Source organism: Limulus polyphemus, unplaced genomic scaffold (assembly GCF_000517525.1).
Source record: "Limulus polyphemus unplaced genomic scaffold, Limulus_polyphemus-2.1.2 Scaffold1685, whole genome shotgun sequence".
Classification (NCBI taxonomy): Eukaryota; Metazoa; Arthropoda; class Merostomata; order Xiphosura; family Limulidae; genus Limulus; species Limulus polyphemus.
Genome location: NW_013667295.1, coordinates 101348 through 116254, shown reverse-complemented (window position 1 = coordinate 116254; position 14907 = coordinate 101348). Strand labels below are relative to the sequence as shown.

The 14907-nt window shown below is 34.4% G+C and overlaps 1 protein-coding gene across 2 annotated transcripts in view; it reads right to left on the bottom strand.

Annotated features, from left to right (window-relative positions):
* The window catches only part of LOC106464550 (protein patched-like), a 99772-nt gene that overhangs the window by 37833 nt on the left and 47032 nt on the right, over positions 1 to 14907 (bottom strand). For both annotated transcript variants that reach the window (XM_022392285.1, XM_013924695.2), the window contains exons 4-7: positions 10964 to 11153; positions 9014 to 9083; positions 7310 to 7407; positions 1736 to 1859 (exon numbers count right to left, since the gene is read on the bottom strand). In XM_022392285.1, the coding sequence (XP_022247993.1) occupies positions 1736 to 1859; positions 7310 to 7407; positions 9014 to 9083; positions 10964 to 11153 (482 nt within the window). The remainder of the gene's footprint in view (positions 1 to 1735; positions 1860 to 7309; positions 7408 to 9013; positions 9084 to 10963; positions 11154 to 14907) is intronic.

Genomic DNA, 14907 nt, shown 5'->3' with positions numbered 1-14907 from the left:
CGCTCGAGTTTTGGGTCTTATTTTAAGTCTAAGGCCAAGTCAATAACCGTCAGTGTTAAATGTGATAAAACCAATAACCTAAAATCACGGCAAGAAGGTTAATAAATCTATATTAAACATTGTTCTTCGACTAACATAAGCAAGCACAAACAAAATACTACAGGGAACTTAGATTACATTTACAGTTTATAATATTTATATCTTCCACTTCTAACACAATGTCATTTCATTTGGTGTAGACCTCAGAGCATTTATATCTCCCACTTATAATACAATGTCATTTTATTTGGTGTAGACCACAGGACACCTATATTTCCCAATGATAATACAGTGTCATCTCTTTTTTTCGTAATGATCTCAGGACATCTATATTTTCTAATAGTAACAGAATTTTTCTATGATGACATCAAGACATCTATATCATCCAGTCATAATGCATTACCATTTGCGTTTTTGTGATGACCTCGAGACAACTATATCTTCCAGTGACAGTACAATGTTATCTGTTTTTGGTAACGACCTCAGGACATCTATATTTCCCACTGATAAATGACATCTCTTTAGGTGGGTGGTCTGATAATTCAACTTTCTTGCCTCTTCAGATACAAGGAGATGAAGTTAAGAATGAGAGCCTGAATCACAACGTTATTATACGCGACTGCTTCCTGCTTTTTCCCCTCCAATCTTTTTCTTACTGCATGACGAATTGTGGGAACCCTGATAGTTGATGTAAACAAATAGGAAAAAGAAGAATCTTCGTTTCCGTCAACTTCATGTTGGTGACAACTACAAACAAGCGTGTGCCAGGGAAATTATTTTTAGAAACGAGTATGCACGAATCTATTTCGGAATTATCAACGATTGAGATGTTTACTGACTGGCCTTAAAATAACAATAACGCTCAAAATCTTCATATTTCTTGGAAGCTCAGAGTCCTGTAACGCTTATGAAACCGTCGTTCAACTCCTGTGGTGGACACTATGTTTAGCTGTGTGCTAAAAACACATAAGCTTAATTAAAAAAAAAGGATAAAATTCAAAGAGCAAACACTCAATTATAAAAAAAAGATAACCTAGAACTGTGGAGGGTAATTCTGAGATGTGTACCACAGACCATGGGATTCATAGTCCAGCACACCAACAATTAGGCCACGCCGGCCAGCGCGATAAATTAAAAACTATTTTAGGATAAACAGTTTTGATAAAACGAAAACAACTATTAGGATTTGTTCAGTTTCGTATTACGTACAAAGCTATATAATGGGCTATCTACGTAGTGCACACCACGGGTGGTATCGAACCCTAATTTTTAGCTTTACAAGTCCAGAAGCTTACTGCTGAATCGTCGGGGGGGGGACTATTAAGTTTTGTTTATTAAGCAACACAATTGGCTATCTGTGCTCTGCCCACAACGGGTACCGAAACCCGAGCGTTATAAGCCCTCAGTCTTACCGCTGAGCCACCGTGGGTGGGGCAACCATCTTTAATACACTTTTTGGCACAATGGCAATATCTACTGAGCATTTTTTTTTTCTTTGCCAATGTGAAATCTAGGCTCTCCTTTCTATAAATACTGTTTGTAAACGGTAATCGCTCATATTCACATTAATACGACAATTACTAAGAACAGTTGTTCTTAGTTGAAAAGTTCGTTTTATTAATAAACTTACACTTCCAATAGATACTTTAAATCAGATAATTACAAACGGTGAAAACATACATAATGATTAACTTACCCTTTTCATGAAGTCTTCAATATATGCAAAAGGAAATGAATTTACATAATTTCGGAAATTTTTCATTGTTTCTACTAAATGACGGGGATTTAAATTGGTCCACTGTACACTTAAGCCTAATCCCCTGAGAAAAAACAAACAAACATGGTATGAATTTCATTGTCAGGAAAGCTGTCAGTATTTTAGAAATTAAAAAAATTAACTAAAAGCAGATACAAATAAATACTATAAATGTAAATAATATGATATAAAAATATTTAATTAAAGCGAAAGATAAACCACGTTTTTGTAATTACAACAAAAACACGTGCACGTCGCTTTCAAGTACATGTAATCATTAAATACATTTATGTTTGCTTTCATTTAAACGCAAGGGTGCTCATTGGGTTATCCGAGTTGTACCTACCGAGCGGATCGAACCCCGAATTTTAGCGGGTTGCCGTAAAGCTGCCTGGGTGCAATTTTAAGAAGAACAGTCAATATGATATGTGTAATTTATACATCAATAAGCTATTAACTAAAAACAGGATTATTAAAAACATAAATTTTATCGTATTAAAATACAAACTCCATTAGTTAAAAAAAAAGACACAATTACGAAATCTAAGCTTTTCATAAACCTGGTTTTAAACTTACGTTAGTAACCATATTGATTTTAGCTGGACAATAAATCGTGAAAAAAAAACAAAAACGTTCCAGCACTTTTCTTCCTCACTATTCTAGCTGCAAAGTGGATTTAAAGCACACGTGCTAACCCTTCACTTTAGCGTATTAATTATACAATATTATCCCTTATTTTCCTGGTTAAAATGTCTTTATTTTCTGCAGAAGATGGAAATCGTTCTCATAATAATACTAAATGAAACTTAAAATAGAATATTTAGTAAGATCTAAAGAGGTTTGGTAGTAAAGCATGGTGTCATCCCTTATAAGCTAACCAATCTAAATTTGGGAACATGCTTTTTTAGGCCAAAATTAACTATTATCTTATTGAAAGTAAGTTGACATAATAATAATCAAAATTATACTTTATTCGCTATGAAGATGTTACCCGCTTTCCTCTTATGGAAAGCAGCACAATGACTAGGGCCTCTTATACACGGACAATCATACCGCCAAGTAAAACAACTTACAGTTTACGATTTTAACCCTGGCCACCAGGAGAGGCCACCAGCCCCCCACACTGTGCAGCTGTTGCTTAGCCTGCTGTAGGTAGACACCCAAACGTACTTGACAGCTCGCAAGTTGCTCGCATTTTCAAGGGAAATGTATTTATAGTGGGTGACTCATGTGCAAATAGACTACAAACCTAGCAGCTGTTTAGAGTGAGTTGTATCAGAGGCTGTTGAATTATGGACTAATAAGCAGGATGGGTGATGCAGTAGAACAGATCATTACGAATGTGTACCTTTTTATCGAGCACCATCGTGGGAGGCAAATGAACCCCCTGACAGTACATGACCCGGCGTTTCTGATTCTTGATGCTGGATAAACTTGAGACAAATCACAAACAAGACAGGTTTACTGCAAAGAAGTAGCGTGTTATAAAACTTTCAGAATAGGAGGTTGGTCGTGGAATAAAATCCGGAACACCAAATAAAGTCATAAAAGTGTAATTATACCATACCTTTTTAACTTACAAAAAGTTACATTCGTTAAGAACACACCATTTGGGGTTAATAAACTCATATATATTATTTACTTTACAAAATTAATAGGGTCTATGCAACTCTAAACAAGTTACTTTAAAAAAAAAGAAAACAAGGAGAGGGTAATACGTGCTGCGTAGTGTTCTCTAGAGGCACTTTACAAGCAAAATGAATAGGAACGCGAGGAAAAGGTAATACCTACTGTTCTCTGGGGGCACTTAAACAAGTTACTTTACAAAATGAATGGCGTTTACACAAGATAAGGGTAATAGAGTTGTTTTCTTGATCTTTTATGTAATATTTCAAATACGTTGATATCTGCGTTATTATTTGGCAATAAGCAGTACCTCATTTTAATTTTTTAACCCAATAACTAAAGAACAGACTGTTTATTTAATCGGGATAAGAAAGAGGGTTTAGTTACTTGTTACTCATTCTCATTTGGTAAATGAATGGTATTAGGCCTACCGTCTCTCACGCCAACACTAAGCCTCATTTCACGCATTGCGTTTTTTACGCTAGTTTTAATTATTAATTAAAAAAACATCAACAACAACAGAAATTGTCGTGATTACACATTTCCACATCCATTTTCCAACATTACTATTACATAGTTTTACTTCGATAACGACTGTGGCAATGGCGAAGACTAGCTTCGAAATAAACTTCGGTTTTCTTACAGTTTGTAAAAGCATGAAAATAACGTATAAGCATATATTCATGCATATAAAGATTGCCTTATAAAAGTCCAACTACAAAAAAGAAATAAACATTTAAAGCAGTTTAAAAACACAAACCATATACGATTACATAAAAAACAACAACCATCAAATGGTAAATTACCAAAAATCTAGTTAAGTAGTCTTACACAAATCTAAATATATTTTAAATAACTCTGTATAATCCAGTTCGTAAGCTGCAAGGATTGTTGCTTATTAACTAGACAGATAAAAGTGATCAGCATATTTATGCATAGTAATCAAACTTTCAAAAAAGAAAATTCTTCATTTAGAATACCTACGCAAGTAACTGAAAAAAGTGTCGCTAATTTTGACTATCGATCTATTTCGGAACTGCCCGTTAACATGCAAGTGAGTCCGCTGGGCGAAGCCTAACATTCATCCGATAGTGAAGGGGATTCTTTTCATCCCCTTGACGGTCCGCAGGCTAGGAGGCGCGGGACCTCCCATGAAGACGCAGGCAGAGATTTGCTGAACAGCGCCACCACAGTCCTGTTGGTTCACTAACGAACCCACTCCACTGCCTGTACTATGAGCACAAACCCAAATTCATCTTTCTTCTTCCCGTTAACAAACTAACGTTTTTAGTCTAATCGATAAAACTATTTCTTTTAATACTTTTTAACTTTAAAAAAATGAAGTATTATTAGGCAAACACGGCCAGTTTAGAGAAGAAACTTCTTGCTGACAAAAAATAATAATTAAACAAAGTACAGTTTCTTTACGTGTTGGTTGGACATGGATCTGTCTTTTAAAAGCGCTGTGATAAACGTCTTTATACTTCTCTCACATTGGTTTCCTCTTTCTTTATGTTTTTGTTGGATGTTTTCCAACTGTAAAAGTTTAACCTCAATTACAAGGTCACCAGAAAACCACAACGATGACATTCAATTTTCACAGTAAAACTGGATCACAATGTTTAGGATCACTGAAAAGAGTAGTTTTCGGAATCCAATGAGCCCTTACTTTCTGTTACTTACTATTGGCCAACTTTTTATATTTTAGATAAAAAAAATGGTTGTACGAAAGTGGCATTATTTTTGATACTTCCTGACGAAAAATATTTCTTATTCTTCTATATTCTATAAGTACATTAATAGAGGCTATAAAACTAAGCAACGTTTGATTGAGATAACAATAAACCGAAACTAGTACGCCTTTCTTTACGGAATAATATTATAAAACGTATTTTCGCGAAAAAGAACTAAATGCATTTGACAGCTAGTACTTACATGCTGAAACTATTTCAAAATAAGTCACGTGGATTTAATAACTACCTGAAGCTTTGCAAATTTCTGTTTATTCGGCGTTCATAAGTTCGAGGCAGACCACGTGCATGAACTTCAACCTTTCCACGTAACTTGACATTGGTGAGATCGAATGGGTGATAAATGACAAGCAGTGTTTAGTAATTTCTCTTTAACATAGTTTGAACTTCACAAACCTTGTGTACTTTGATCTTTCAATGAACCATTCAAGTCAGAAGTAATGTTACTTTTTTTTACACGAGACAGAAAATTATGAATAAAACAGAGTAAAAAACAACAACTATAAAAATGTTTCTAAATAACTAAGGTAATAGTTGTGAGAAATTTACTGTTTATTTTCGTCCTTCTAATAAACTCAAGTATACCTGTAAAAATTGTCTATCTATAATACTTAGGAATATGTGAACAATAAAACATTCAACCTACATGTTTACTACTGCTTACGTCACTTGAAACATCTTTCGTAGGTCATTGTGACACCATCTTATGAGCATTTAATCTCTTTCTTCAGGACCACACATTTACACACTACCCTGTTACTCTATATCATCAGGATGACACCTCTTTTACACACTACCCTTTTACACTATATCATCAGGATGTCACGTATTTTACACACTACCCTTTTACTCTATATCATCAGAATGACACCTCTTTCACACACTACCCTTTTACTCTAAATCATCAGGATGACACCTCTTTTACACACTACCCTTTTACTCTATATCATCAGGATGACACCTCTTTTACACACTACCCTTTTACACTATATCATCAGGATGTCACGTATTTTACACACTACCCTTTTACTCTATATCATCAGGATGACACCTCTTTCACACACTACCCTTTTACTCATCAGGATGACACCTCTTTTACACACTACCCTTTTACTCTAAATTATCAGGATGACACCTCTTTTACACACTACCCTTTTACTCTATATCATCAGGATGACACCTCTTTTACACACTACCCTTTTACTCATCAGGATGACACCTCTTTTACACACTACCCTTTTACTCATCAGGATGACATGTGCTTTATTATACATTTCACATTCAACCTTTTACTCTCTCCCTTTCATAAGAACGACACACATTCTACAGTTCAAACTCTTCCCTATACTACAATGGAAATTTATAATTCTGTCAGACCTTTTCTCAGCTGGAAAATAAAAACAAGCTTAGTTGTGGACAGAAAAGTGAAACAAATTCCACTGACTTTTTGGAACTGTTATATGAAAAACCACTCTCTCTCTCCATGGTAAAACTAGTAGCAATAGTTGACTAAAGATAATAAACTTCGCGAAATATGGCTTTCAAAGAAAATCATTCCTATCCGGAAGACCATTACCAAGAACGAGTGGGAAAAGCTGCTTATACACTCAAGTAATGTTTCAGGATTTTTCTTAGACATTGTAGAGAGAGAGAGAGGAAGAACATTATAAGATTCCCATATAATTTGTTTTTCTTTAATCCATTTTCTAAGTTAAAGGAATCTGTTTTTGAATTTCGGAGGTGTCGCGGTCAGAAGTCACTCATCTCCAATAAGTTGCTGTTTCTCATTGTTCAGAATGGTAGATTGTTCTGGCTAATAATGTTTGAAAAGTCCTTTTAGAATTAGTTTTAAAATGGGAGTTTTGCAACTTTTCACTGCAAATATGTTGTGTAAAAAATTTAAATTTTCGTTTTCCTTACAAACTAAACTATAACTGTAGCCTTCTAAAGGGGGTCATCAGGATCATAAATATTCCAAGCTTCTTCATCCTTTATACCAAGCGCCAAACCTAGAATCTAAGAAAATATTTAAATGCTCTTCCAAGCCAAGAAGAGCCTTGGAGAAATCAGCGTGGAAAGAAGATAAACATCTTCTTAAAAATACTTAAAAATAGTTTTCGGGTTTAAAAATACTTACGGTATAACAACGGGGATTTCAGGCCCAACAAGCTTAGCGCCTTCCCAGAAACAATCTAGAGGCGTGATAATGGCACATGGAAATAAATTTTCTAAAATCTGCAATAAATACAAAAAAAATAAAATAAATAAAACAAGGTTATCTATCTCGCGTTAAATTCAACAAACTGTCTTAATTTATGAATTTTGAAAACTCAACTTTTATAAACAAGAGGGAATCCTCAATAGTCTCGACACTAAGGATTAGAGTAAATTAATCTATGAGACCTTTTTTTATTTTCCTTTTTATTGGCTATATTTTTGTGAGCCAGCAATACCAAGCGTGGGGCGCGCGTATACTTGAGTTTATTACTTATCAGGATCTCTACCAGCCTACCCTCAAATTGAAATTCTTTTAGGCAAGATTAGAATAAATTAATCTATGTGACCTTGGGCGTGGTCAAATACATCAATCGAAACGGCTTGACCTCCTGGGTCCGAAACTGTAATTAGATCTCAAATCGGTCAAGAGACAAAGAAGCTATGAGCTAAAAGTTTGTACTTGAAAAAAAAAAACCTCAGAGCCGTTCCATGAGCCGCGGCTAAAAAATGCGCGAGGCACAAAACAGCAGAGTACATATATAAAAACTCGGGATCTAAAACTTAAAAAAAAATTGTTGTGTGAAATAAAATTTGTTTTAGCGCAAAGTTACACAATGGGCTAGCTAAGATTCGAACCCTGAATTTTAGCGTCACTATTTTAGCATCAAGCATATATATATCATGGCTTCAAAATATTTTCTTCAACTTGCAGTAATTGTAAATATCGTGTTATAACAACATTTTTATAACACCGACAACTATTTCACTAGTCGACTGATAATTGGAAGAAACATTGAAATATTGAATTGAAACCCCCACGTAAGGAGCGTAGCGCCCTCACCTGGAATTTTTGAACATTTCATAATAAGCACCTTAACTGAAGAAGTAGCAGCATACCAATGAAATTCGCTGTTTTTGACCAGTTATTTGTTAAACTCCGTATAAATTAATAGCCCCCCCCCCAGTGGCACAGCGGTTTGTCTGCGGACTTACAACGCTAGAAACCGGGTTTCGATACCAGTGGTGGGCGGAGCACAGATAGCCCATTGTGTAGCTTTGTGCTTAATTCCAAACAAACAAACAAACAATAAATTAATAATTATTTTAATAGTTTGTTTGTATTTAAGTACAAAGCTACAGTATGGGCTATCTGTGCTCTGCCCACCACGAGTATCGAAACCCGGTTTCTAGCCGTGTAAGTCCGCAGACATACCGCTGTACCACTGGGAGGCATTTTTAAAAGTAAAAATAAGCACGTAGTTCAAATGGCCGAAAATATTAAAGATCTCCCCCCTTTCTGTTGAGGAAAAACACAGATATATAATTATGTTTCCAAGACCAAACATATAAAACGTTTAATTCGTATAAAATTACTTATATATATATATATATATGCATATTTTAATGCGACGTTTTGGAACGTTTGGAGAACAGTCAGAGAGAAAGAAATCACATCTAAAGCATGCCATGACAAAACGTGCACAAAAACTGTGTTCAATTTTTTTTTCTCCTAACAAATATTTGCAGTTCTGTTAATGACTACACAAACCAACCATAACATTCTATCTAGTCCATGCATTTCTTCAATTACATAGATGTTAATAAAAAAAAAGTCTGAACTTACTTGTTCAACATAATGTGCATCAAACTTAGGAATACTGGGTGAATAACAAATATCTTTTAATCTCCACGATCTGTAAAAAAGGAGAATTTTTTAAAGACATGCTAACAAGTTAGCAAAGTTTATACAGGGTATCATTACTTTGCTAAAAAAAGATATTTATAACTTTTTAATTTCTATTAGAAGGCTCAACCTAAAGTATAAAAACTCACCAATAAAAGTTCAAAAACAACACTTCAAATCTTCATTTAGTAAGCTATATTAAAATGTATATGTTTTAGATAAAATTGTTTAAATAAGATACTCAAACCAAATGATAAAATCAGGTTATTCTTAGTTTATTTCAATTGATCTTAGTGTTAGTAACTTTTCAAAGTATTTCTTTATTGTAACTGTAGAGGGCAACTGATGAAGATTCATTGAATTATGAATTACACACTCGTTAAGTATAGTTATACCTTCATAAAATAGTGAGTTTAACATGTTTTTCATTTACACACTTTTTTTATATGTTTATAACATCAAGACTAATAGCACTGCTGGTTTGTCGTTCATTGAAGCTTAGTGGACCTAAAGTTACGGGTTTATTAATTCAACTGGTTATGATGGAATCGTCCTACTTAGGTGATGTAAATTTAAAAAAAACTAATCGAGCGGGATTCGAACCCATGTTTATAGAATAATTAGTTGCATGCCGCAATCTCGAGTTTCTACTTTATTGCTTGACTGACAAATTATTTCTTGATAGATCAATAAAGTGGAAATTGCGGCTTGTGGCATACCAACTCGGTAAATACAAGTTGCTTAAAATACGTGCCAAAGTTCGAATCATTTTTGTTCTCCGGTTTCCACCTAGAAATATTTTAATGTTCGAGATTTCTGACACTCTCTATCAGATACTTGTAAAGTTGAAACATGTTTCTGATGACTGAAAACAACAACACAAATTTTTATTGTATCTGAAACATTTTAATGGGTCCAAACAAATGTCCATAAAATAAGAACGAAGTACAACACAACTTCTTATTGCATCTGAAACATTCTAATGGGTCCAAACAGATGTCCATAAAATAAGAACGAAATACAACACAAATTCTTATTGTATCTGAAACATTTTAATGGGTCCAAACAGATGTCCATAAAATAAGAACGAAGTACAACACAACTTCTTATTGCATCTGAAACATTCTAATGGGTCCAAACAGATGTCCATAAAATAAGAACGAAGTACAACACAACTTCTTATTGCATCTGAAACATTCTAATGGGTCCAAAACAGATGTCCATAAATTAAGAACGAGGTAGATATCAATAACCAATAAGAATAATATTTTCTTCATTTCTTCCACCGTATGTAAATAAGTACTGACAAATATGTAAACATGAAATTTAATCATCTTTGCAACTCATTAGACTTACTACTAATTTTAATTGAAACATATTACTGAAAACAACCAGGAAATTTTAATGTAGGTCCGGAACAATAAGAAAGACACTTATACATCAAGAATCTCGATCGTGAGCAACTTTTAATGTAAGTCCGGAACAATAAGAAAGACACTTACACATCAAGAATCTCGACCATGAGAAACTTTTAATGTAAGTCCGGAACAATAAGAAAGATACTTACACATCAAGAATCTCGATTATGAGCAAGTTTTAATGTAAGTCCGGAACAATGAGAAAGACACTTACACATCAAGAATCTCGATTATGAGCAAGTTTTAATGTAAGTCCGGAACAATAAGAAAGACACTTACATATCAAGAATCTCGACCATGAGCAAGTTTTAATGTAAGTCATGAACAAAAAGAGAGAGACACTTACACATCAAGAATCTCGATCATGAGCAACTTTTAATGTAAGTCCAGACAATAAGAGAGAAACATACATCAAATATCTCGACGGTGAGCAAGTTTTAATGAAGTCCAGAAGAGTAAGAAATACACTTACACGTCAAACATCTCGACCGTGACCTGAGTTGCTGCACGCACTACATGCAAGTGTAACATAAGAGCTTCTGGGTGAAGCACGTTAGCTCCTTGCTCCTTGGGAGTCTGAATGAGTAGCTGATGGGTGCTTCCAGAACCGTCTCCAAGTGTGTTTCTTATGTACCTCAACTCCTTCTCCAGGCGGCCTCCCTCTGAAAAAAATGAAGTCTTTATTAATCATTTATGAACAATCACATTCCTTGCAGAACAGATGCTAAACTTATTGTTTAATTTTGTTAGCTTCAGTTTGTTTCAATACTGTATACAGGAAATCTAGTCATCTGTCCACGTGTAGCACAGTCGGAAAACAAATACGATGTCAGCCTGGGTGGACTACTGACTAATCAAAAGTACGTCTATCTGTTTTAGAGTAAAGCTTCATTAGGCTATCTGCTATGTCCACTGCAGGGAATCCCTTGTGAACAACAACCTACTAAAGTTGATTAAACATAATTTATTTATTTTTATTTGTCTATGCTCTAGCTCAGTGGGTCCCAAATTTTCTTAGCACAAGTCCCCACCCCCACCATTGCGCATCATGATTGAGATCCCCACCCAATGAATCTATAGATAAAGAGCAGTCAGTACCTTAACAATATCTTGTATACTTACTACGACCTTCCGACACCTTCCTGCAGTCCCCTGGGGATCTGCAACACACAGTTTGGGAACCCCCGCTCTAGATGATCATTTCACTTTATTTTCCATATTTTCCTGTTTCAGTTCGCTTGGAAGCAACAATTATATAAATTAATGTTTACTCTATCAGTGTTTGTGATTTGTAATATAAGCACACGCATGTGTTCACTGGATATATTAAAAGCGCTAACGTAGCACGAATACCGTGTAGCTATGATAATACACATGTAATGATGTCTAAAGTTAAGTTTCATTACATATTTCTTGTTCCACGTATCTATCAGTTCGTTACTGAGCTACAAGACGACTCTGAAATTGTTAATTTTTTTCTCAACATTACATGGTACAGTTCAGTAGTAACAATCATTTTAGAGCCGTAGTAACATACTAAATACACGCATACGCGGCAGTTATCATTGTTATTATCTTACAATGATATGTTCCATATTAAGGTTTTAGAAAATACAATCCTATTCATCAGTCACAGAGAGACAAGAAGGAAAAAAAACCCGTCAAATTTAGAAGTTCTCCAGAACCGATTTGAGTTTGATTTATTTTATGCTTATCTAAACTCCATTATTCTAATGATAGCCTTCGTTACAAATCGAATCATTTCATTTTTGCCGCCGGGAGCTCAACAATTACTCCTAGGTATCTTTTATAAAATCTCATGACTATGAGCTTAGTTAAAATCGGACAATCTTGGTCTATTAATCAGATTCTAAGAGGATATAAATGGAATTAATGGTGGGCGGGTTACCTTATCAAGTAGTTGGATCCAGGTTTTATCTCAAATAAAAAAAAAAAGATCCGTGACTAAACTCCTAAACAGAAAACAATAACTTTCGGTTTCTCTGTGACTAAGACAGCAACTGTTAAAACTGACATCTACTTATGCAAATTATACATACATTAGTACTTTTGGTCATTTTCTTATTAGTTTAGTCCTAAAGTTTCTTTCTTCATTAGCTCAATTCTGGCATTAAATTACACTCGGCACTCTCAACAGAAACACCTGGTGGCATATAAGAATAGATAAAAAACGTGAAAGTTTTTTGTATTTTTTTAAAGAGGGGAAAAAGTTTTATACAAATTACTATTAATAACACTGCCTGTATTTCCAATAAATTAGTATAAGCTTATAAGCAGACGAAAGTTGAGTTTTTGTCCGTTTTCATCCGGTCAGTTAAAGTGTTTGATTGATCCAAATTCTCCCATATCACTACAAAAAATGAAAAAGCTGGATTTACTTCTTTTTGTACGTATAGCTTCGAATTTGGAAGAATAAATATAAAATGTTCTTGGGGTCTCAAACCCGTCGCCTATTTTTATATAAAAATAAAATCTATATCTACAGAGAACTGTTCAGTTCATTCTGGTAGAAGCCCAGCTCGTCAGGAATCGAACCATTAGAAGCACTAGCCACAAAACTAGTATTCTAAACTCATAAGGTCTTCTGAAATATTGCGGAAGAAGGTAATGTTACATAACTCTCCTTAGCGACATGTAAGAAGAACTGTGATCATTTAATGCCTTAAAATTGTCCATCTTAAACTCTTTACCCAAAATAGGCCTCTCAACTTAAGGGGGACTAAAGGAACCTACAAACGACTAGACATATCGCTCTACCCTTTCATTGGACTTTTAGCTCGAGATAACATAACTGTCAAGCTGTGATTCGCGGGTTTATTAAAGAAAATGCTAAGTATAAAAATAAAACGAGAGAGAGAGAAAAAGAACGCTGTGTGTGGTCTAGTTAATTACTTCCCTGAGCGTTCCAGAACCAAGCCATAAAGGCGTGTTTGTTGTGATAATACAGCATTACGTCTTTTTGTGAATAGTCTGTCTTATCTCACTGAGGTTTTTATCGAAACCATCTGCACCAACGAAAGGACGTATTAATGATTCTTACAGGAACAATATACATATCAACTACACGCAAAGCTTCAAAGCTACCGGATGGGGCGTTTCTTTTCAACAGGTAGAACATAGATGACGCTGTCAAAATTTAGTGTTGAAACAGTCAAGAATTCGTGATGTTAATTTACAGAGTGGCTTCTAATATAACCATCGATTATATTTGGTATTCTAGTTTATTAAGTGCAGCGTTTATCGCAAGGAAAGTTACTAACAATGAAAAAAGAAAATGCTTAGAAACGTTGTTACTTTTATATGATTAGTTACAAAAAAAAAATGTTCAGCTGATGACTGGTTACCAAGAGGAAAAATGAACAAAGGAAGATGCATTTTATGAACGAAACTTTAATATGACTCGGTAGCATTTACACACAATAAATTATTTAACTTGTAGCGAACAAACGATCTAAAGTACTTAATAGTTTTAATATTTTAAATAATCGGCGGCTATTTTATACCATGCTAAAACAAGTCTTGTTTACCTCATATTCATAGATGTCATTCTAACCCTAATCACTCGAATTAGGCCTAGCGTAATATTCAAATCTTAAGACAGATTTGGCTAAAATTTATGTTGTAAATCTTAAAATCAAGAAAAAAATGAGAACTACTTTCAACATAATAGTAAAAACGTTATTTATACTAGCAGAAACGTCGCCCTACGGGCGGCTGTTTGTGCTAGTAATTACTAATCGCAGTATTCATACCTCATTCTAAACAAGCGAACGTTTTCTTAAAAAGTATTTTTTCTGGGAAGTGTTCGGATTGTTCTCTTTGCATCGTTGCATCAAATTACTCAATGTACAGAGCTCAAAATTTTCATAAATTACACTGATATAAACTCTAAAGTTTTATATGTTAAAAGTGGTACGTTTATTGAAAAATAAGTTTTTAAGGACTCCATTTTTAGTACTATATTTAAAAATTACATCAATAAAGATATAATTAAACCCTCACGTACTGTCCTAGTGACAGTCGTGTTCTTGTTGTGAGAAGAGTAGTTTTATTTAAAATTGTTCTATTACAAAGAAATGGTTGTTGAACATACCACAATTATTTTTCTAATTGTCTGAATCTGGAATACCCAAAGTGTGAAATCTTTTATGGATTTTTGTTTGTGGTACCATTCAATAGATGGCGTAGGAGTTTTGGTTAGATACATAGAACCTGATATGCTCGCTACGTCCATTATATTAAGATTTCAACAATAAACATGAGCGATATCTGATTCTGCGCCTGCGCATCTCTCTTACAATACCTGGATTGTCATCCGTGTCCAGAAATAGTTTCTTCATTGGTGGATAAAAAAACAGAGAGAGGGGAATAAAGAGAATTGGTTGAATGATCTCG